This window comes from Tachysurus fulvidraco, chromosome 3 (assembly GCF_022655615.1).
Source record: "Tachysurus fulvidraco isolate hzauxx_2018 chromosome 3, HZAU_PFXX_2.0, whole genome shotgun sequence".
NCBI lineage: Eukaryota > Metazoa > Chordata > Actinopteri > Siluriformes > Bagridae > Tachysurus > Tachysurus fulvidraco.
The window spans coordinates 27,823,752-27,846,984 of record NC_062520.1 but is presented as its reverse complement, the minus strand read 5'-3'; the positions used below and the strand labels follow the sequence as shown (position 1 = coordinate 27,846,984).

The window sequence follows — 23,233 nt, the reverse complement described above, 5'->3', positions numbered from 1 at the left end:
TGTAGCACAAACAAAATATTAATACAAACAATCCATACAATACTAAATAAAAATAACATTTATTGATTTGTTCTTTGTCTGAATATTAGTTTATTAATGACTGCATTCATTGGACACACTGTCTGTAGAGAATGCACATATACATGAACTGATCTGATTCAAGACTGGCATCATTACATCATGCATAAAATTTTGGTGTCCACTTTTGCCATTTAATAATACCATAACTTTTGGCTTACTATGTAGTCATATAATATATAATATAAAACTCTTCTTGTTTTAAATTCTCACTGAGGGCTAAAACCCCTAAAGATGAAACCCTAGAACTGCTCCTGTTCTTACTGTATACCTACCGAAAATCACTGAAATTTTACTTTTTACTTTTACTTCGAATACTTAAGTACATTAAATATCAGAAAATGACTTTTGACACTTAAGTACAGTAAATATCAGATACTTTAAGACTTTTACTTGAGTAGTATTCTAAAAGGTGACTTTCACTTCTACCAAAGTGTTTTTCTAGTGCGATACTCAAGTATTGCTTTCTAGTACTTTACACAACACTGACTAAATCGTAGAGCAAGTAGAGTCATGTGCGTTACTCGGTCGATACCAGTTTGTCCTCAGCGGAGATCCGTACAGTGAGGCGTGTCCTGTTGCCCGGTTTAAGAGGAAGAAGCGCATGAAAGTTTACTTTTAAGTAAATATAAATATAGTACACGCTGTTTGTATGACATCTAAGTGCTAAATATTAACGTAAGTTATTATTTAGAATCATCTTTACTATATGTCCATTGTCATATCTTATATGTTCACTATCAGTTAGTGGAGTATGTTTAGATAACGGTCCATATTCACTCTTATTTACACTATATTTACTCTTATTTACACTTTTTACTCTTATTTACACTTATGTACTCTTATTTACACTTATGTACTCTTATTTACACTTATGTACTCTTATTTACACCTTATTTACTCTTATTTACACCTTATTTACTCTTATGAACTCTTATTTATTCTTATTTACACTTATATACTCTTATTTACACCTTATTTACTCTTATTTACACTTATTTAATCTTATTTACACTTTTTACTCTTATTTACACTTATTTACTCTTATTCACTCTTATTTACACCTTATTTACTCTTATTTACACTTATGTACTCTTATTTACACCCTATTTACTCTTATTTACACTTATGTACTCTTATTTACTCTTATTTACATTTATGTACTCTTATTTACATTTATGTTCTCTTATTTACACTTATTTACACTTATTTACTCTTATTTAAACATATTTACACCTTATTTACACTTATGTACTCGTATTTACTCTTATTTACACTTATGTACACTTATTTACTCTTATTTACACTTATGTACTCTTATTTATACTTATTTACTATTATTCAAACTTATTTACACCTTATTTACTCTTATTTACACGTATGTACACTTATTTACTTTTATTTACACTTATTTACTTGTATTTACTCTTATTTACACTTATGTACTCTTATTTACACTTATTTACTCTTATTTAAACTTATTTACACTATATTTACTCATATTTACACTTATTTACACAATATTTACTCTTATTTACTCTTATTTACACTTATTTACACTTATTTGAACTTATTTACACTATATTTACTCTTATTTACTCCTATTTACACTCATTTACTCTTATTTATTCTTATTACTTTTATTTACACTTATTTACACTTATTTACACTATTTACTTTTATTTACACTTATTTACTCTTATTTACACTTATTTACACCTTATTCACACCTTATTTACTCTTATTTATACATTATTTACTCTTATTTACACGTATTTACTTGTATTTACTCTTATTTACACTTATCTACACCCTTTTACACTTATTTACTCTTATTTAAAGCTGATCTACTCTTATTTACACTTATTTACTCTTATTTACACTTTTTTACTTTTATTTACACCTTATTTACACTTATGTACACTTATTTACTCTTATTTACACTTATTTACTCTTATTTACACTTATTTACACTTATGTACTCTTATTTACACTTATTTACTCTTATTTAAACTTATTTACACTTATTTACTCTTATTTACACAATATTTACTCTTATTTACACTTATTTACACAATATTTACTCTTATTTACTCTTATTTACACTTATTTACTCTTATTTACACTTATTTGAACTTATTTACTCTTATTTACACTTATTTACTCTTATTTAAACTTATTTACACTTATTTACTCTTATTTACACAATATTTACTCTTATTTACACTTATTTACACAATATTTACTCTTATTTACTCTTATTTACACTTATTTACTCTTATTTACACTTATTTGAACTTATTTACACTATATTTACTCTTATTTACTCCCATTTACACTCATTTACTCTTATTTATTCTTATGCACACTTATTTACTCTTATTTACACCTTATTTACTCTTATTTATTTATTACTTATTTACATGTATTTACTTGTATTTACTCTTATTTACACTTATTTACACTTATCTACACCCTTTTACACTTATTTACTCTTATTTAAAGCTGATCTACTCTTATTTACATTTATTTACTCTTATTTACCACCTCATTTACACTTTTTTACTTTTATTTACACATTATTTACTCTTATTTACACTTATTTACTCTTTACACATATTTACACATCATTTACTCTTATTTACACCTTATTTACTCTTATTTACACTTATTTACACTTATTTACACTTATTTACCCTTATGTATTCTTATTCACACCTTATTTACTCTTATTTACACTTATTTACTTTTATTTACACTTATTTACACCTTATTTACACTTATTTACACTTATGTATTCTTATTTACACCTTATTTACTCTTATTTACACTTATTTACTTTTATTTACACTTATTTACACCTTATTTACACTTTATTTATACTTTATTTACACTTATTTACTCGTATCTACATTTATTTACTCTTATTTACTCTATTTACACTTATTTACTTTTATTTACACATTTACACCTCATTTACACTTATTTACACTTATTTACTCTTATTTACACCTCATTTACACTTATTTACACTTATGTATTCTTATTTACACGTTATTTACTCTTATTTACACTTTATTTACACTTATTTACTCTTATCTACATGTATTTACTCATATTTACTCTATTTACACTTATTTACTTTTATTTACACTTATTTACACCTCATCTACACTTATCTACACTTATTTACTCTTATTTACACTTATTTACATTTATTTACAATTTACACCTTATTTACACTTATTTACTCTTATTTACATCCATTTACACTTATTTACTCTTATTTAAATTTAGTAATTACTCTTATGTACACTTATGTACTCTTATTTACACTATATTTACTTTTATTTACACCTTATTTACTCTTATTTACACTTATTTACACTATATTTAATCTTATTTACACTTATTTACTCTTATTTACACCTTATTTACTCTTATTTACTCTTATTTACACTATATTTAATCTTATTTACACTTATTTACTCTTATTTACACCTTATTTACACTTATTTACTTTTATTTACACATCATTTACTGTTATTTACACCTTATTTACTCTTATTTACACCTCATTTACACTTATTTACACCTAATGTACCATTATTTACACTTATTTACACTTATTTGCACTTACTTACACATATTTACACCTAATTTACACTTATTTACTCTTATTTACACCTTATTTACTCTTATTTACACCTTATTTACACCTCATTTCCACTTATTTACACTTATTTACACCTTATTTTCTTTTATTTACACCTTATTTACTCTTACTTACACATATTTACACCTTATTTACTTTTATTTAAACTTATTTACACTTATTTACTCTTATTTACACCTCATTTACATTTATTTACACTTATCTACTCTTATTTACACTTATCATTAGTCATTTTTCTGTATGTTACTTATTCCACAATGAAAAAACAAAATTCTAAAGTTAATATAATAGATCAATGTTACAGCAATCAAATGTCATATTTTGTTGCAACACTGCAGATAATCATTCAATGCTTTAATATTTTTAAGTAAAATATTTAAAAATAAATATGCTATATATAATTAAATGAGCTGTTAGTTTTCTTATTGTCAATAAATACGCTGTATACTATGTCAGTCATTCTGTTTTCGTCTTCTTGTTTCTCCTCTGTCTCTATCAGGAGGACCAGTGATGCCACTGGTTGTCCCCAGGGTGCTAAATAGTGTTTCACAAGAGCATTATGGGTACAGCGTCATCTTTAGTAAGCCCTGGGGATGTGATTGAGGATGGGTACGGGGCCGAGGGTGGGGAAGCATGTGAGATTCCTGTGGAAGTTAAGCCAAAAGCACGATTGGTACGCAGCTCATTCCGGCGTGGTCCACGGGTCATCGGTGCCAGTTTCAAATCTACAGGCTCTGTGGAGCTGGAGTATGCTGCTGAATATGAGCGTCTCCGGAAGGACTATGAGATCTTCCGTGTAAGCAAGAACAATGAGGTAGCAGCCATGCAGAAGAAAGAGGCAAAGCTGGATGAGGAAAACAAGAGGCTACGTGCCGAGCTGCAGGTATCAGAACAGAACCAGAGCCTAACCAGTGTGTCTTAACTAATCAATTGATAGAGACTTCAAAGCACTTTTGCAAGTCGCTCTTGATAAGGGTATCTAGCAATGCTGTAAATGTAAATGAATATGTTTTTGAACTGATGACTATAGGAAGTAATGAAGCCGTTGAATTGAAGAAACAGAAATATTATAACAGTCACTTTTATGTCCTCTATGTGCTGTGGTGGTCAGGCCTTGCAAAAGACCTACCAGAAGATTCTCAGGGAGAAGGAAACTGCTGTGGAGGCAAAATACCAGGCAATGGAGAGAGCATCCACCTTTGAACATGACAGAGACAAAGTGAAACGGCAATTTAAGGTGTGAACCTTACTTAAACTGATTTGTGGTTTGCACTTTCACAAATTTCCTTAGCTCAAATCTACTATATCATGTTATTTATTTTTCTGTCTTACTTACTCTAACTGTCTATACATATATATATATATATATATATATATATATATATATATATATATATATATATATATATATATATATATATATATATATATATACCCTAAAGTAAAACAGAGATCATTAAGGACCATCTATAAAATTACGGTCCCCATAAAATGTCTTTAGCGCTGTCAAGTCTATTAATGCTAGTTTAGTACAATTTTTTTTTATCAAAAGAGTATGTTCACTCTGAATTTGAACCATTTGTGTTCAGATTTCATTACAATCCCTTTTCCTGTCTACACCCTCATCTGTTCTTACACCATGTGTCTCTCTTCAAACTTGATGAACAGATCTTCCGTGAGACAAAAGAAAAAGAAATTCAGGATCTGTTAAGGGCAAAGCGTGATCTGGAGTCCAAACTGCAGCAACTCCAAGCTCAGGGAATCCAACTGTATGAACCTATTGACTCTGACTCTGATGACAACCACACAAGTGTTACAAGTAAGGTGTACTTATCTATACATGATTTTCTAATATTGGGAACAACGAGTGGTTCAGAGACACTAATTATTGTGTCAGAGTAATAAATTACTTCAACAGTTTAAAACGTAGATATTGTTTTCTAATGACACTTTTCACATGTTGAAACTGAACTGAAGAATTTTGGATGCTGACAACTTAGAATACAATTACAGGAACAGAAAGAAGTCCCCCAGAAGGGCAGAACTGAAAAACATCTGTACTATTGTTTTGTTTAAACTCACATACTATCTACATGTGATGGGGCATATGCATTTTATGTTGCCGTCTGTGACCAGGAGCCAAGGGATCAAAATTGTTCATGCTCTCAGGGTGGAAGGAATGGTCAGTCACAGTGACATCAGAGCATGTGGCTGATTTGCCCTATCTGTCTGGTGACTGGGAATGTGCCGGAGAGCAAATAAAAAAAAAAGGAATAAATTAAATAAAAGTGTAATAAATTATATATATATATATATATATATATATATATATATATATATATATATATATATATATATAATGATTACAAAATAATTAAACAAAGTATATCGCTGAGGCATCTTTAATGATGCCTGTTGGCTCAGTGATATACTTTGTTTTCCTTAGAAGAGTTGACAAAACCAATGCATTTAGTCAATTATGTGACTTCTTATTTCCAAATTTGGGTTTTGTGTTCCTGATAGTCAAAACAAGCAGGTGTAATTGAGCTATATAATTGTTTTCATTTGATGTCTTTCAGTCTGTTTTTTTCTTCTTCCTCCCTTCCCATCTCTTTGATTCTAGCTGCAGGGACTCAGTGTGAGTACTGGAGTGGAGGCATTCTGGGTAGTGAGCCTTCCATGGGGAGTATGATGCAGCTGCAGCAGGGCCACAGAGGGCCCGAGTTTGCCCACAGTCTCATTGATGTGGAGGGGCCGTTTGCCAATGTCAGCAGAGGTTAAAGTTCCTCATAGCACACACAGGCTGTGATTTAGTATAATATAGAAGATTTGTATGTGTACAAGTGGACAGGGTCTGTAGACTCGGGTTCTTGTGTATTTGTCTTAGTAAATATGATCTTTTTTACTAGTTCTACCAACACCATTCAAAGAGATCCTGGAAAAAGATTTTCATTCCCATATAAAGTATATTCATCTTGTGTTTTGAAAAGGATTTAGTTTCACTGCTTCTGGTCAACATTATAATTGTCGTTCTTGCATGTTTACATGTTACAGAAATTTTTAGCAACAAATAGAGCATGCAAACTCATTTTTGTATTGTTTTCTTCCCCGACATTGCATGCAATATCATTTCTGTAATTCATCTTTGAAAATAACCTGCAACATGCCCCACATCTACATGCACGTTGTATCTAATTTCACACCCAAATGAATGCTCTTATGTTCAGCTCTTTATATTAGTGCCTTTAGGTCTTGTTGAAAGTCTGAGTTCTGTAAATATATATATACTGCCCGGATCTTTATATTACAGTTATGGCATTGTACATGAAAAATGAAAGTGCATTTTACAGAACAAACCTCCTTATATTGTTATTTTAAGGACTCCTTAGTCATAATTTAACCATTAATTAAACTCAATCCTAGTGAGCAGCTGTATTTACCTGAGGGCCATTACATTAACACTGAGTGTGTATTTCAGATGACTGGGATGCAGCAGTGGCCAGTCTGATGCAGGTTTCTCCTCATGTGTCTCAAACTTTATGGAGTAACACAGTCCGCTGTTACCTCATCTACACCCAAGAGACTAGGGCCGAACTCCATGCCTTTATACAGGTACACACATATACATTAAAACACACTGTCAGGCCAACTGAACATACTATGACCTGTGTTCTCTCTTTGTCTCTCAGATTCATTCTCCAGGTCTGAAGAGGTTTTGTGAGAATTTGGGCCATTTCTATTTAACTGTGTGTTTCCCTGAGGAAAAGGCTGCTCTGTACATGACTGAACGGCAGCTGGAGCTTGAGAGGAGCTCAGTGTGTGTGCTACTGCTCAAGTCCTCGGTGTCCCGGCAAGGCGCACACCACACACAGAAATAAATATATATATCTCATTGTGATTACAGTCTCAAAATTAATAAACACTAGAGACCCGAGGGCTGTTGGTTTTGGGCCATTTCTTATTTCACATATTGCTTAGTGCTTAGTGGAAATGTCTTTGTTGTTAATTGTGAATGTTGATGTCTTTTTCTAACTGTATAGCTGTGTAATTGAAGATGTGGAGGAGGCATTTGTGCGCACTCCAGACAATCATCCTTTGCTAGTGTATCTAAATACGGGAGAAAACAAAGCAGACGAAGAAGCTTCCTGTCTGAGCTCGGCCACTAGAGACCTGTTGGAGAAAGTTAACAATGCAGACAAGGCCGCTAAGGTTAAGGTAAGGCACACTTCTGCTCAGCTTTTATTCTCCCCAAAACTAAAGGCCAGTTAATTTTGTTAATATACACTAAAGACATTTTGGGGTTAAAATCAAAAGTTGGATATGAGACAAATGTTTAGGATTCCTTTGTTGTCTTGGCAGTGTGCATTGTGTAACTTACTAACTCATGATGGTAGCAGAAGAACAATGATCCATTGTTCTGCTACCATCATGAGTTAGTAAGTTACACAATTAGTAAAGATTAATGAGTGTTCTGGAAGCAGCCATGCAAGCCCGAGCCCTGACACTACCAACACCATGCTTCACAGATGGGCGAGTATGTTCTGGATTATAAGCAGATCCTTTCTTCCTCTACATTGTGATGGTAAGGTCAAAATGTAGAGGAAGAAAGGATCTGCTTATAATCCAGAACATACTAACAACATGTAAATTGTAGTTCCATTGCAGTCTGTTCAACTGATTTATTCTGGTAACCGTGTGTGTACATTCACAGAGATGTGTGTATTGATGTGCAGGTGGTGGACCACTCAGGCTCTGCAGAAGAGGGAGCAGCACTTATTTATGCTCAGCTAGAGAAGATTATAAAGCAGGTACACACACACTCTGACTCACATTGACAAACTAGTACAGAGAAAATGAAAAAGAATGTGATGTGACATTCTCTACGCCTCCATCGTGTTATTGTTCACTATTGGAGATTCTCGAAAATAAGCACCTGAAAACAGATTCTGAAACTTTTTTTGAAATAGTAATATGCTTTTCCTTTAGGAACTGTTGGGGTTAGAGCTAGAGGACAGCACAGGACTGGAGGAGAGAGAAGAATCTGACTCTGGTGATGTGCTGTGGGATTTACATGATGAACAGGAACAGACTGAAGCCTACCAGCACATTTGCAATGCTTCAGCTAGTCTCAGCTTCCAGAAGGTTCTTATATCCTTCTTCCTCTCTGCATTAAAGTTAGTAGTTAATAATAAACTTATTCTGACTGTTTATGTCCAGTTTTTAGATTTCAGTATAGATGGCAAATATTTGTTGATGAATTAGTCATTATATATTTATTTAACATTTTTAGCTTTAAGTCTGTGTATAAAGTTTATTATTAGTCCTTTGTAGTAATCCTCTCTCTCTCTGTCTCTCTCTCTCTCTCTCTCTCTCTCTCTCTCTCTCTCTCTAGTACATTGATGTACTGAACGATATGGTTGCTGCTCCTCCACCGACTCCTCCTGTACTAGTGTCAGGAGCACCAGGCTCGGGCAAATCTCTCCTTCTTGCTAAATGGTATTTACTACTTCATATGAAGCCATCAGTATCTAAAGTTTATATGTATACAGTTCTAACATGATGAGAGCAGCAGGTGTTTGTTCATGCATGATGATTCATTTTATTGCATTCACCGTTATTTTGGGTTGTTTTGAAGGGTTGTATGGTTGTAGTTGTAGAAAACATTATGTACATAATGTTGGTAGGTTTAACAATGTTACATTATCAGTTATAAAGTGTTGTAAATATGTTTCAGGATAGCGCTCCAGCAGAAACACTCCCCCAACACACTGATCCTTTATCACTTTGTGGGTCCAGCTTTATCCACCAGCGCAGAGCCTGTCCTCATCATCAAACGCCTCACTGTGAAGGTTGTTCATATGCCTGTGAATACACATATGCCACTCAATGTGATATGACTATATAATGCCATTGTTTCATAGCAGTTCATCAGTAATTAATTAATAGGAAAGACATTTACTGTCAGTTACTGTCATGTTAATTCATTGTGGCACCAAAAATTCAAATATAAACAAGTATATAAAATATAACAATATAGCAATATCAAATATAACAAATATAAAGCAAAAAAAAATACAGATATTATAATGAATTTCGAACAACTAAATCCAAGATGATGTTTTGATGATCTAACTCTAGTTAACTATGAAAAGAAAGGAGAGGTCAAAGGCAGTTCCAATATCATAAGCTTAAAATTTTTTTTTTTATCTCAATTGGCACTTTACATACTAATGAGACTTACAAAATGATTATGCAGCACCTTAAGTGTCTTCAATTAAGTTCTTGTTATAAAGATGTAAATCAGTTTAAAGGTTTCTTTACTGGCTGATCTTTATTGCTTTCATTATTATAGCTTTTGCAGCATTTCTGGTCACTCTCAGGCTTGTCCATGGACCCCTGTAAGATCCTGGAGGAATTTCCTCGGTGGTTGGAGAGATTGTCCTCACGCCATCATGGCAACATCATTATTGTCATTGACTCCATTGACCAAATCCAAGTAGGTGTAAAGATCAAGTTACTGTATTTGTTATTGCTATCTCTCTCTCTCTCTCTCTCTCTCTCTCTCTCTCTCTCTCTCTCTCTCTCTCTCTCTCTGATTTATATCATGGTCTTGCTCTTGCCTTTTTTTCCCAGAATGCAGAGCGACATATGAAGTGGCTGATTGATCCACTTCCTGCTAACGTCAGGGTTCTGGTGTCTGTCAACGTCGAGTCATGCCCACAAGCCTGGAGGTACACACACAAGGCTATATGTGTCTATTCCTAATGGGTGTCCTGCACCTTATGAGTACAGCTGAGTCCTCAGTAGTCCCTGAGTTACGAAGGAGATGCATTTCGATGACCCAATCGTTAAGTACCGCAAGCCGAACCATGACGTAGCCTACTCAGGGGTCTTAAAGACTGGTGATCAGTATGGGGAATTATACTGTACTTTGTTAAAAATGTAACAAATTACAGTACATTTATTTAATGTAATCTAATAGACAGTTTGTTCATATAATGATAATCACATCTGCTATAAAAACCTTAACAATGGTGCTAACCCTGAAATGAAATCTCTAAAGCTACGTATCATACATGCATTGAAGTATCGTATCGTATTGCACTCACCAACATTCTGTTCAACATACTTTGTCTGCATATGCGATATTTGAAATATTTTTACCATTTTGTCATATTGTCATCGTCCAAGGGAAAGTATATTAAGAAAAAAAATATTCATAACTGTCGTAACGTGGAGAATATCTGTACATTAAACCCAATGGACCTACCATTCAAGGAACTTCAAGGAATTAAACAAAGGATTGTAGTTTATTCACTATCAATAGTTGTCCCTGGTACACCATCGTCCAGTGAAAGGTTAAGGGTGGTGGTAGCTCCTTGGTTAAGATGATGGACTACTGATCAGAAGGGTGTGAGTTCAAATCCCAGGGCCACCAATCTGCCTGCCTGTGTCTGTGAGCAAGGCTCTTATCCCTAACTGCTCAGTTATATAAATGAGATAAATGCTCAGACTATGATATAACTAGTCTAGAGTTTCCTGAGTGGACCAAAATTGTTAAATTATGATACATTTAAGATAAAATAAAATTAAACATTTAATCGATTTTTTTTCATTTTTTTTATTTATTTGAAATTGATATTAATCAAATGACACTGTTATATTAAGATTTTTAGTGGCCTTCTCTGTGGGACATGGCCTGTTAGCCCACTTTAAAAGTAATATTATTCCCAAAATAATATTTTTACATAACAGTAATTGGGAAGGTTAAAGAAGAGTTTTTGAAATATATTTTTTTAGTCATTTATAATAAAGCACCTAAGCAGAGAATAGATGTGAGCACATTTATCCTTTGTCAAGGGTCCATAAATATTTTGCCATAAAGTTTTTATTTTAACTGTCAGAATCAGAAAAGCACTTCCGTTCATTAATCTATTCGGAGTACATCATGGTCATTTGGCTTAATGCTTGTTGCCACCTGTTACTTTGTTCTCAGACATGTCTGTATTCTCCTCTGTATAGTGTCGTATTCTAGACAACACTCCTGCTTGTTCTTGGGGCATTTTACCTTCACTTGGTTCTTCTCTTTTGCCTTCAGCAAGTGCAACTGCATGCTCAAATGGTTTCAGGTCAGGTGATTGAAATAATCATTACAGCACATTCCACGTCTTTGCCTTTGTCTTTGGATGCTTTCAAAGTATTTTTCAGGTCATTGTCCATCTGCACTGTTTAGTGCTCACCAATGAGCTTTGCGCAGTTTGGTTGAATCTTCATCATTTTGCTTTTGTTAGCATTAACATCATCAATAAATACTAGGAAACTTGTTTTATTAGCAGTCATACATGCTCATGCCTTCCTTATACTCTTCTCTTCATTCTCATACTGTACAAGTTGATCTGTTTTTAGGATGTTGGTCCACAAGCTTCTTGGACACTTCTACAATCGTTTATGGACCTGATAGCATGTATTCTAAATAAATTGGGAGTCCGTTTTCTCGTCAGCATAAATATAAACATGGCAGCTCTATCAGAGCATGTACAGTGCTTATAGTTCATAGTAAATGAGCTATCGATTGAAAGAAGCAACATTAGACGTCAGTCAGATTTTTGCAATTACAATTAGCATTTCTTAAGCCAAAACACCAAGGTTTCTGTGTTAACTGCACATATTTCTAAACCAATAGCAGATGCCTCAGTTTCATTTACGATTTCATCCTGTAATATAAGCATGCATCCATTCTCACACTGCGTGCATGTGAATGTGAACAGAATCTGAGCAGAAGCAGAACTCTGTATAAATTTAAAAAATCAAGTTGAAATAAAACTGTATTTTAGAGAAATAATCCCTGTTTATCATTCACACTTCAAGCTCTTATTTAAGAAATCCTCAATTTGATTTTCCATGGTTTGTGTGCTTCTTATGTTTGCCAGGAAATTATCTTTATTGCTTGTTTATACCATACAGACGCCTCGTTCAAAAAGAGGATAGGAAAATGACAGAGGAAATCTTTATAAAACAGTTTTCTTACACTTTTCAGGCTGTGGCCAACTTTACACCTGGATCCTCTCAGTCCACGAGAAGTGAAAAGTGTCCTCAACACAGAGTGTGTGAACACCAACGCCAAACCAACAAAAGAGCAGGTGTGTGTCTGCTGCGATAGATATAGAGTATGACTGTGACGTATAAATACATTGCTATGTATTTCAGTGCTTTTCCATGTCTTAGGAAGGGTCATTGATGCCGTACACTGTTCTGTCACAGGAAAAGAAATTAGAAAGACACTGTCGTTCTGCCTCCACCTGCAATGCGCTGTATGTCTCGCTGCTGGCCAGACTCCTCACCTAGTGAGTCACTAACCAATTCAATATATAAAGGGTGTAAGAAAGGAGCTCTATATAAAAGCATACAGCTTAATGCTCACAATTATTATGTGTGTTCCTGATGTGTGTTCAAGCCTTGAGCAGCTTGTAACTTAAAATAACACTTCCAGAAAAGCACATTTTTCATCAAGTCCTGTTTCTCAGCACTAGATCACCGTGGACACTGGATAGAATGCTACAACAGAGTGTGTTATGTCAGGACACAGTGGCTTTGTACAGACTCTGCCTGAAGGTGGTAGTGGATTCACTGAACACAGACAGAGAAAGGCACATCACGAGAGAAGTGAGTTCATATCTTAACTTTTATGAGAGTATACCATGATTATGAATAATTAAAAAAACAAAACAGAAGTACAAAAAGAAGAATAGAATATATATAAAAAAATCTGTTTATGAAAGACTTGCTCATTGAGGATAGATCATTTTAAACCCATGCTTCTGTAAAGCTGCTTTGAGACAATGTCCATTGTTAAAGTGAATATACTATAAATAAATAAAGTGAAATAAATTGAGCTGAACTGAAAGCATTTATTATCTATTTGTCAGTGCATGTTAGTTGTAATATTCTACATTTATGAAGATGACACATTTTAATTGAAGAAATTCAGCAGGGCCTTTCTGACAAAAACAATATTCAAGTTCTTAAGAAAGAAATATTATAATATCGAAATATTAATCAAGGCTTTTGTCCTGAGCACAGGCTGAGTAGATGTTAGCTGTAGTTCTGTACTTGCTGTTTTTATCACACAAACAATAGATGTTAAGAATTGTGTCTAAACACAGTGGAACATGGAAACAGGTTTCAATCATATATAGCTAATGCAGTACACAGTGAAATCAGACCACAATTCTCCATGACCATGGTGCTACATAGAACAACACAGAGCTAAGGACTTAAGTAAGTTAGTCTCTGCTACATAAAGTGCATCTGTGCAACCTGGTGCAAACAGTGTGAGACAAAAGACAATACACAAAAAGTACATACTGTAAATTCTACAATACATCTGCAAAAATGTATGGATACTGGAATGGAAACGTGATATAAAAGCAGCAGTTACAGTATATGAGGTATTGTAATGATTCAATTGACTGAATGTGTAAAGAGCAAAGACAGTGTACAGAACAGCATGTAAACAGTTTGATATGGTGGTCTGTAAAATGGATGTGTATTAGTGTGTTTATTCTCAAAACTCTTTATTTAGGTTTGTCACATTATTGGCCTCATAATGTGCGTGTTCTTTTCTTCTGTAGTTATTGTGCCTGCTCTGTGCCAGTCATAATGGTGTTAGTGAATCTGAAGTCCTGGATATTTTTCCTGAGCTACATTTCCCAGCACTCTCCTGTCTGCTCTACAACCTGCAAAGACTCCTCATGATCAACTTCAGCTGTGGCCTTGTTCGCTTTCAGCACCCACAGGTCCTGTGTGTGTGCGTGCGTGTGTGCGTGTGTGCGTGTGTGTGTGTGTGCGTGTGCGTGTGTGCGTGTGCGTGTGTGCGTGCGTGTGTGTGTGCGTGTGTGTGCGCGCGTGTGTGTGTGCGTGTGTGTGTGCGTGTGTGTGCGTGTGTGTGCGTATGTGTGTGCGTGCGTGCGTGTGTGCGTGCGTGTGCGTGTTTGTGCGTGCATGTTTAGTAATAATAATAACCGATCAAAAGAATTGTACCCTGAACATATTAGTGCATATAATTGTACAGAGAGTCTCACTCTGATTAACATCATGGTTACATGCTCATATTTTAATCTACTTGCACTTCCTGTCCACAATCGGTTTCACATCTTATTTTTTACATCAAAAATAAACCTAATAGAACAGTCAGAGTTTTGTGTAAAGCAATACTGAGTGTTGCCAAGCTGTGTTGTTGCTAAGCAAACCACCAAGCTGTGTTTAGCAAAGTTTTAATGACCATCCATATTTATTTATTGGTCTCTTAATTAAGATACATTAAGAAAATACAGGAAATATGTATACAAAAAAGCCCAAATGTCGTCTTCAGGCTGCTGGACTTTCTTCTGGTCTCTCAAAGTAAAAACTTCTCAACAGTTATTGAAATTTTTCCTTTTTTACCTTTGACCACTCCTAATTTTTCAGAATGCTAAAGTATGTCTTGCACAAACCTGCTGTATTAGACCTTTTTCCCCGCAGACAATTTGACATGACATAGTAGGACATATTTAGGTGTTAGCAACGACAAGTAAGCGGAGGGCACAGGATATACTTGCCACTGTATTCTTTGGGTGTATCTAATCAAAAGACTGTGAAATAATTATACATGCTCACTATAACGTTCCTAAAACAACCCATCTAATGGTGGCCTAAGCCTTTTTCACATTACTGCAGTGGCTGAGTCAAATAGACTTTTCTGTTCGAGTATCATGCTTATGGTTTTGTGTGTATGTGTGTGTTTTATTGTTCTGTGTACCATGTACAGGCAAGAGAGGCTGTAATGCAGGAGTTCTTCAACGAAGGAAGATGTTGCTCTTTGTACAGAGAGAAACTTATGCAGTATTTTAACCAGAAGCTTAGGTCTGTATCTTGCACGTGCACACACACACAGATACACAAACAAACACGTATATTTTGCCTTGTAGTCTCCTACATCCTTTAATGACAACAAAAAGACAATAAGAATATTTTGTGTGTGTGTGTGTGTGTGTGTGTGTGTGTGTGTGTGTGTGTGTGTGTGTGTGTGTGTGTGTGTGTGTGTGTGTGTGTGTGTGTGTGCACAGTGACAACACAGTGACTTGGCGTGTTGCTGATGAGTTGCCATGGTTGCTGCAGCAGCAGGGAGAAAAGTGTAAACTACAGCTCAGTCTGCTCAACCTGTTTGTCTCCCAGAATCTCTACAAGAGGTGACACTTTCCTTTCTCCAGCTCACATTCATCCATGAATACCTCCTTTATTCTGTGTATCCTTACCTCAGTCTATCCTACAGTTTGTCCATCAGCAGTCTGTTACCCAGCAGTCTGTTGTGTCTGTTTACAGTAACCATCAGACACTCAGTCATACTTCATATTTTTTTCTTCATGCTTATTTTCTGTCTGTCATTCTGTGAATCAGACAATAAAAAAAATAATGAAGGAGAGACAGAAAGACGGATGTTTCATATATAACGTCTGTGTACCTCACAACATCCAGATTTCCAGGGCTTTTTAACACCCTTGATTTGTTTTGTAATGATTATGGCACAACCACAAAACTAAAATCTAACATTTCAAATTACCCTAATGTTGAGTGGTGCAAAACATAATAGATATAGTTGTAACATTTCATTGTATGTTATTTGTCAGGGGTCATTTCTCAGAGCTGCTGGCATATTGGCAGTTTGTTGGGAAAGATAAAGTGTCCATGGCAGCTGAATATTGTGATGCTCTGAAGGAGTTTGAGCGGAACTGTGAGAGTGAAGAAAGCATGAGCAGACTGGCCAACCTGTATGAGACCCTTGGTCGGTTCCTTAAAGACCTGGGGCTCCTCAGCCAGGTACACACAAACGCACACACACACACTCACACACACACACACACCCACACAAATACAAACACACACAACACATGCATACACACACACACACACACACACACACACACACACACACACACACACACACACACATTTCTGTATTTCTGAAAACAGATACTTTTACACATCTGCAGAATATTACAATATTATATTTATTACAATTATATGCTTGGCAGTAAACGGATAAAAGGGAAATAAAAAATTCAGACCTTCACTGAAATGTCTGGTTGTTTATGGTGTCATTCTGTGCTTTGTGTTCTTGTGGTACCTTTTTGTTAAATATTCTCTTAAAAACTCACCACAATGATCATCATTTTCTTATGAGAACGTGAATGCTTGTTTTCCAGGCAGTTGCACCCTTGCAGCGCTCTCTAGAGATTCGTGAGACAGCTCTGGATCCAGATCACCCAAGTGTGGCCCAGTCACTGCACCAGCTGGCTGGAGTTTATGTCCACTGGAGAAAGTTTGGTAATGCAGAGCAACTGTACAAGCAGGCACTGGAGATCAGCGAGAATGCGTATGGAGCTGAGCACTCAAGTGTGGCGAGAGAACTCGACTCGCTCTCTCTCCTCTACCAGAAACTAAACAAGTACATCCTTTACTAAAAGCTATGCTACATGAAGTACTGAATAACACACAACACTCAGGAGTCACAAGACTCCTTCGAAAAATGATTGATTCTTCACCAAATCAACGATTACGCATTTTAATGCATTAAATAGCGTTTAATAAATCTGTTTAATATGTCTTAGACACCAAGAGTCCACCATACAGGACCCTGTAAATGAGCTGTTATTGTATAAAAAAGAACATATAAGAACAAGCACTCTAATATAAACCTGTGAGTGTTCTTACAGCCAGCATGGTCAGAGCTGTTGTCATAGAACACAGCATCGCTGTGGCAGCCCTTATGTTTGACCTTTGCTCATTTTCTTTATCCCATTTTGCTTATAATTGTCAGATATGAGCAGGCTGAGAAGCTGCATAAGCGATCAGTCAAGATCAGGCAGAAAATGGCTCGGCAAAAAGGCCACATGGTGAGAAATGATCACTCTTATTCCTGTAAGAATTTTTCTTGTCTGAATGTAAGGGTTGTCCCTTATTCGTTACATCTTTTTGTCTTTGTGTGCGTGCGTACATGCGTGCATGTGTGTGTCTGTGTGTGTGTTTTCACAGTACGGGTTCACTCTCCTGCGTCGCCGAGCGCTGCAGTTGGAAGAGTTGACTCTCAGTAAAGACTCAGCTGACTGTGCCAAGACTCTCAATGAACTCGGTGTCCTTTACTACCTCCAGAACAATATTGAGTCAGTAACACCCTTTTTTTGTTTACCTTAAAAATAAACAAAGTCCAGTCTGGTGGGATTTTCTTAATTAATCACATCCTGTGCTGGTCGAAATTTGTGAGGTAAATGATTAAGTGTATGAATAAATATTCTGTTTCTATTGCTATATTCAAAACCACAAACTGCTGTATTATATACTATACCATGATATACATATGGACTATACAATAATATACATAAAGACTGTACAATAATATACATAAGGACTGTACAATAATATACCACAGTATACATAAGGACTGTACCAAATGGATTCTACCATAATATACATTAGGACTGTAGAAGCAGCATATTATTATGAAGTCATTTTCCATAGGTTTAGATTATGACGCTGCTTTATATAATGCAAAAAAAATTGTGTAGACTGGAGGAAGTGAAAGTGTATTTTTTGTATGATATAAAGCAGCATCATAATCTAAACCTGCCTTATATAATGCCAAAATAAAATTTCAGTCAACTAATCCTGCTTGTGCTATATGTGCTGCTCTGTCTTTCCTTTTACAGAAGATATTTCGGGTCTGTAGTATAGAGAAGGAAATGTTGAGCATGATTTGGTTTTATGTGGCATTCATCCATCAATACGTATATTATTCTGTCTATCCTTACCCCAATCTATCCTATAGTTTGTCCATCAGCATACTCAGCAGTCTGTTTTGTCTGTTTACAATATTATAACAATCAGACACTCAGTCATACTTCATACTTTTTTCTGTCTGTCATTCTGTGGCAGTGAAAAATAGAACAAAAATAGAACTTCTATGAAAAGTGCAATATTTATGAAGTAAATGTTTACTTTCCGATTCTGATTTGTTAGGAGGTGTTGAGTCATTTTTCACCAGAGGTTCTGACAGTAGCACTGACTTTAATTCCGATTTATATTATTGTGCTCTTTTTAATACTTTATTATTTTTATAGTAACTTGTATAGACACACCCACATATGTGGAGTTTAAAAACCATAAAAACCATTTTATCATGGAGAAGGCTTCAGTGAGAATAAAAACATTTTTGGAAGCCTCCATTTTGGAAGGTGTCTGTGTTTTGTCAGAGGGAAGTCTGTTTTATTAACTTTCAGCAGCTTCTGCATATTTTCCAAGATTTTGAACAGAATGATTGTGTTATTTTGTGTTCTGGATATCGTATAAATATCTTATATAGCTTCTAAAAGGTGCTAAATACATTTTTTTTTAAATTTTACACAGATCATCCTGCTCAGATGTTTACACCCCCTGCCTCTTAATGTATCATGTTGCTCTCATGTATGAAAAGTTGGACCTTAAACTCATATAGTCTTTATTTATAAGGGGTCCAAATGCTACTGCTAGAAAAACTAAATGTTGAAGTATTTTCCTAAAGAACAGCAGGCAGTTTTACTGCTCAGGACAAACAAGGAACTCATAAAGAACTATCACAAAACATAATATTCACTGATCATCCAGGTAACAACACGTTATATTAAGAATCGAGGGGATTCAGGGCTGAACTAAATAAATACTGCAATTTATAACATTTCAAAATGTTAATACTTTAAGTATTAACATTTTGCTGATTCAGTAAGAACATTTAAACATATGACCTCAACTGTAGCTACAAAACTGAGTAAAATATCTGCTGAATTTGGAAAATAATGTGAATGATTTATAAGAGAAATAAATTCTCTAGCATGTCTTGTTTTTGTAAAATAATCATCTGCACAGTGGTGAGTGTAAATCCACCTCCTCTAGCCTTGTTGATTTATTCCTCATTATAACTTTCAGGAAAATCTGTAAGTAAGAATTTCAGTGAAGAATGATCTTATTTGAAAAATATCATTTGACGAAAATAATTCAAGTTCATAAAAAAACAAAAAAAAACCCTGTGTTTAGTTTAAAAGTGAGCAGTATTGTTAAACACTTAACAGTAGTCAGTTAAAGTTTTATACCTTTACTTTAATCCCATGCTCTTTGCTTTGTAATAAATCACTGGTTTGTAACATAGATTTCTTTCATTGTGTTAAAGTGCAGCGAAAGTCTTCTTGCTGCGTTCCTTGGAGATGCGGCAGCGTGTTTTGGGGGTTGATCACCCGGACTGTGCGCAGTCTCTGAATAATCTGGCTGCCCTGCACTGTGAGAAGAGGGATTACGAGAGCGCTGAGCAGCTGTATGAGAAAGCACTGGATATCCGCAAGCGAGCCCTCGCTCCAGACCACCCATCTCTCGCCTATACCCTTAAACACCTTGCCATGCTCTACAAGCGTAGGGTGAGAGAGATACACTTACTGCAGCACTTACATGAGAAATACAAGAACAAATGAAGCATAAATACATTATATGCAGACACAGCTTATGACTTTAAATATCCTGTGAACATATTTTTATTTTTTTTATGTATTAATGATTTTTATTTTATTTTATTGTTTACTAGTTTGTAGTAGTAGTACTAGTTTGGGCATGAATCCACCTTTAGTAGCTATAAACACTCGTGTCCTGTAACAGACACGTTTTTCACTCTTGAAATGAGTGAACCTTTCAAGTTACAGAGAGACCAAAACATAATAAACATCTCCTCACAGAAAACTTCATTTAAAAGTCCCTGTGAAAGTTGGAGGTTAGATTGCAAGCTCAAAAGCACCAGATTGCACAGACTCATTGTAGAAAGGACATTATTTCTGATCATCAACCAGATGAGGATGAGTTTCTCTTCAAGGTTTCTTCATCATATCTTCTCATAGAATTTTTCCTTGCCATCGATGCCTCTGGCTTGGTCATGAGGGAGACATAGAAAATTTACTTTTAAATTTGGTCATTTTTATTCAGAATTTTTATATTTTTAAAATGCTGCTTTTTAATTGTTGAAACAAATGGAATTGAATTAAATTAATTGAAAAAAAAATGCACTTTGCGGCAAATCCAACAATCAATAGTTTTTCATGCCTAAAAGAATAACTCGGGCCCCAATTTAATTGTGCACATTATAGGGGAAGCTGGAGAAGGCTGTGCCTCTGTATGAGTTGGCTCTTGACATCCGAGAGAAGAGCTTTGGGCCCAAACACCCGAGTGTGGCTACAGCTCTGGTTAACCTTGGTGTCCTCTACTGCCAGCTGGTGAGACTGCATACCACCATTAACACGTATTTCATACCAAAGAAATAGCTGAACTGTGGCATTAACGCTTGTGCTGCTACTATACTGTAGATGATGTGTTTTAGAATGGATTTGTGTGTGTGTGTGTGTGTGTGTGTGTGTGTGTGTGTGTGTGTGTGTGTGTGTGTGTGTGTTTGTGTGTGTGATGTAGAAGAAACACAACGAGGCATTGCCACTGTATGAGCGTGCACTCCAAGTGTATGAAGACAGCCTCGGGAGACAGCACCCTCGAGTAGGAGAGACTCTGAAAAATCTGGCAGTGCTCAGGTTTGTTTTCTCTCATTTTACAAACAGAATGACTGAAGTCCTTATTCTCCTCATCTTACAATAAAGCTGACATCTTTGAATTGCCATTGTGTCAAGATTTAGTGTTAAATGTATAATAAACTCAGGAATGATGCTGACCTGTTAGTTCCTCAGGAGCTCTTGGTTACACAATTCTACTGGACTACAAACTGTTGTGGAAAGGACAATATTTACATTGACATGATTTACTGTCCTTTATCACTCAAATGAGGATGAGGTTCCCTTCTGAGTCTGGTTCCTCTCAAGGTTTCTTCCTCATATCATCTCAGGGAGTTTTTGTTCATTACCGTTACCTCAGGCTTGTCATTAAGGACAGATGTTAGAGATAAATAATAATTTTAACTTAATTTTAAACTTTACAATGTTTATTCTGTTTCTGTAAATCTCTTTTCAGAAAACTGAAAATTTAATGTTATAGTAGCCCCGCGCTCTCTTCACTACTTAACAATGAATCTTTGTTTCCCAAAGCATGAGATTGTGGCTATATAAGGCTATTTCTGAATAATGACTGACCGGATCTCTGCATCTGTTTTTAAAGTTACGAGGAAGGAGATTTTGAGAAAGCTGCTGAGCTCTACAAACGAGCCATGGAGATCAAGGAAGCCGAAACATCCTTGGTGTGTGAGAAAGCGCCATCTCCTCACTCATCCAATGGTGACACGTTCAGCTTGCGAAGCCCCAGCCTTCTACCTCACAACGGCAGGTGACCTCTAGTGAGGTCCAACACCTCCATCCACCGTCAACAGGCAAAACTGACTTGTCATAAACCAAAGCAAAGTTCTGATGGAAGCAATAAGACTTTTGCCTTTTGGGAAGTAAAATGTGAACTGAATAATTAGTTACTTGTCATGTACCGGTACATTGTAAATAATACTATTTTAAAGTGTTATGAAATATGAAGAGATGGTATTTTTTGGCTTCAGTCAACTTTGTTGTAAAAAACAATGTGGTGTTCTTCTGTACTGTACTTCAGTGTTCTATGTGAAAACATCTTTAAATAATGTGCCTTACTTTAAGAGCTAACGTGGGAACATGTGCATAGATCTGTAACATTAAACAGGTGACGTCTGAAGTGTAAACAACTTGTACATTTGCCACAGCCATAAAACACAAAGCTGCTGATGAGAAGTGTGTGATGTACGAGTTTGAAACGCGGCAATCAGCGACTATAAATGTTAAACATTTAAAAGTGTGTTGTTGGTTTTTTTAACCGAGTGGTGTTACATTTCTCATACACGAATCCTTTGGTATACATGATGGTACACATTCATCTAAATTCTTATATAAGGCAAATGTGTGTTCATGTTATGTTACAGCTAAGAAAGAGATCATTAAATGTTTTATGTTTTAATATTTGTGCTTTGTTTTATAATGAGACAAACACTTTCACTAAATGTTTCATTGGTTGAGGTTATTAATATAGTAAATAAAAATGACTGAATATTAAAGAATAGTTTTGTGTAATCAAAAATCCATCAGAAATTATTGAATGAACTTTCTCTGTATATTGAGTCCATCCTCAGAGTGCATACGGGACCAGCTTGTGGCTTTGGATAATCCCCTTACAGATTATTATTATAATGAACATGGTGTATGTGGAATGTTTAATCATTTACAGTCATTTCAGAATGCAAGTTAATCTTACTACAATAAAGTGATCAAAGTACTGGATTAAAGTTCTTATCTGGAGGCAAACACTAAATAACCATTAGAAGTTCATGTGCAACTGTTAATAAGGTGCATTATTTAATTTCAGAATGCCATTTAGTGTTTAATGACCAATGTTTAATAAATATGTCAACAACATGAATGTGGA

General features: G+C 35.1%; 1 protein-coding gene across 4 annotated transcripts; it reads left to right on the top strand.

The window, feature by feature from the left end:
• Nucleotides 1-603: 603 nt before the first annotated feature.
• nphp3 (nephronophthisis 3) lies at nucleotides 604-23,223 on the top strand. Of its 4 annotated transcripts, none has more exons than XM_027154270.2 (28): nucleotides 604-756; nucleotides 4,254-4,637; nucleotides 4,866-4,991; nucleotides 5,423-5,573; nucleotides 6,378-6,530; nucleotides 7,233-7,366; nucleotides 7,444-7,604; nucleotides 7,795-7,969; nucleotides 8,488-8,562; nucleotides 8,741-8,896; nucleotides 9,147-9,250; nucleotides 9,489-9,603; nucleotides 10,107-10,250; nucleotides 10,388-10,485; nucleotides 12,792-12,894; nucleotides 13,016-13,098; nucleotides 13,279-13,417; nucleotides 14,386-14,550; nucleotides 15,561-15,655; nucleotides 15,859-15,981; nucleotides 16,420-16,609; nucleotides 16,996-17,237; nucleotides 17,610-17,685; nucleotides 17,825-17,952; nucleotides 19,989-20,229; nucleotides 20,947-21,072; nucleotides 21,263-21,378; nucleotides 21,956-23,223. In XM_027154270.2, exons 2-28 carry the CDS (start codon nucleotides 4,314-4,316, stop codon nucleotides 22,122-22,124), a joined length of 3,912 nt encoding a protein of 1,303 aa, XP_027010071.1. In that variant the 5' UTR covers nucleotides 604-756; nucleotides 4,254-4,313; the 3' UTR covers nucleotides 22,125-23,223. The 4 variants fall into 4 exon arrangements, with proteins under 4 accessions (XP_027010071.1, XP_047667243.1, XP_047667244.1 ...); XM_047811287.1 differs by having other exon boundaries at nucleotides 12,980-13,098; XM_047811288.1 differs by lacking the exon at nucleotides 6,378-6,530 and having other exon boundaries at nucleotides 12,980-13,098.
• The last annotated feature ends 10 nt before the right edge of the window (nucleotides 23,224-23,233 follow it).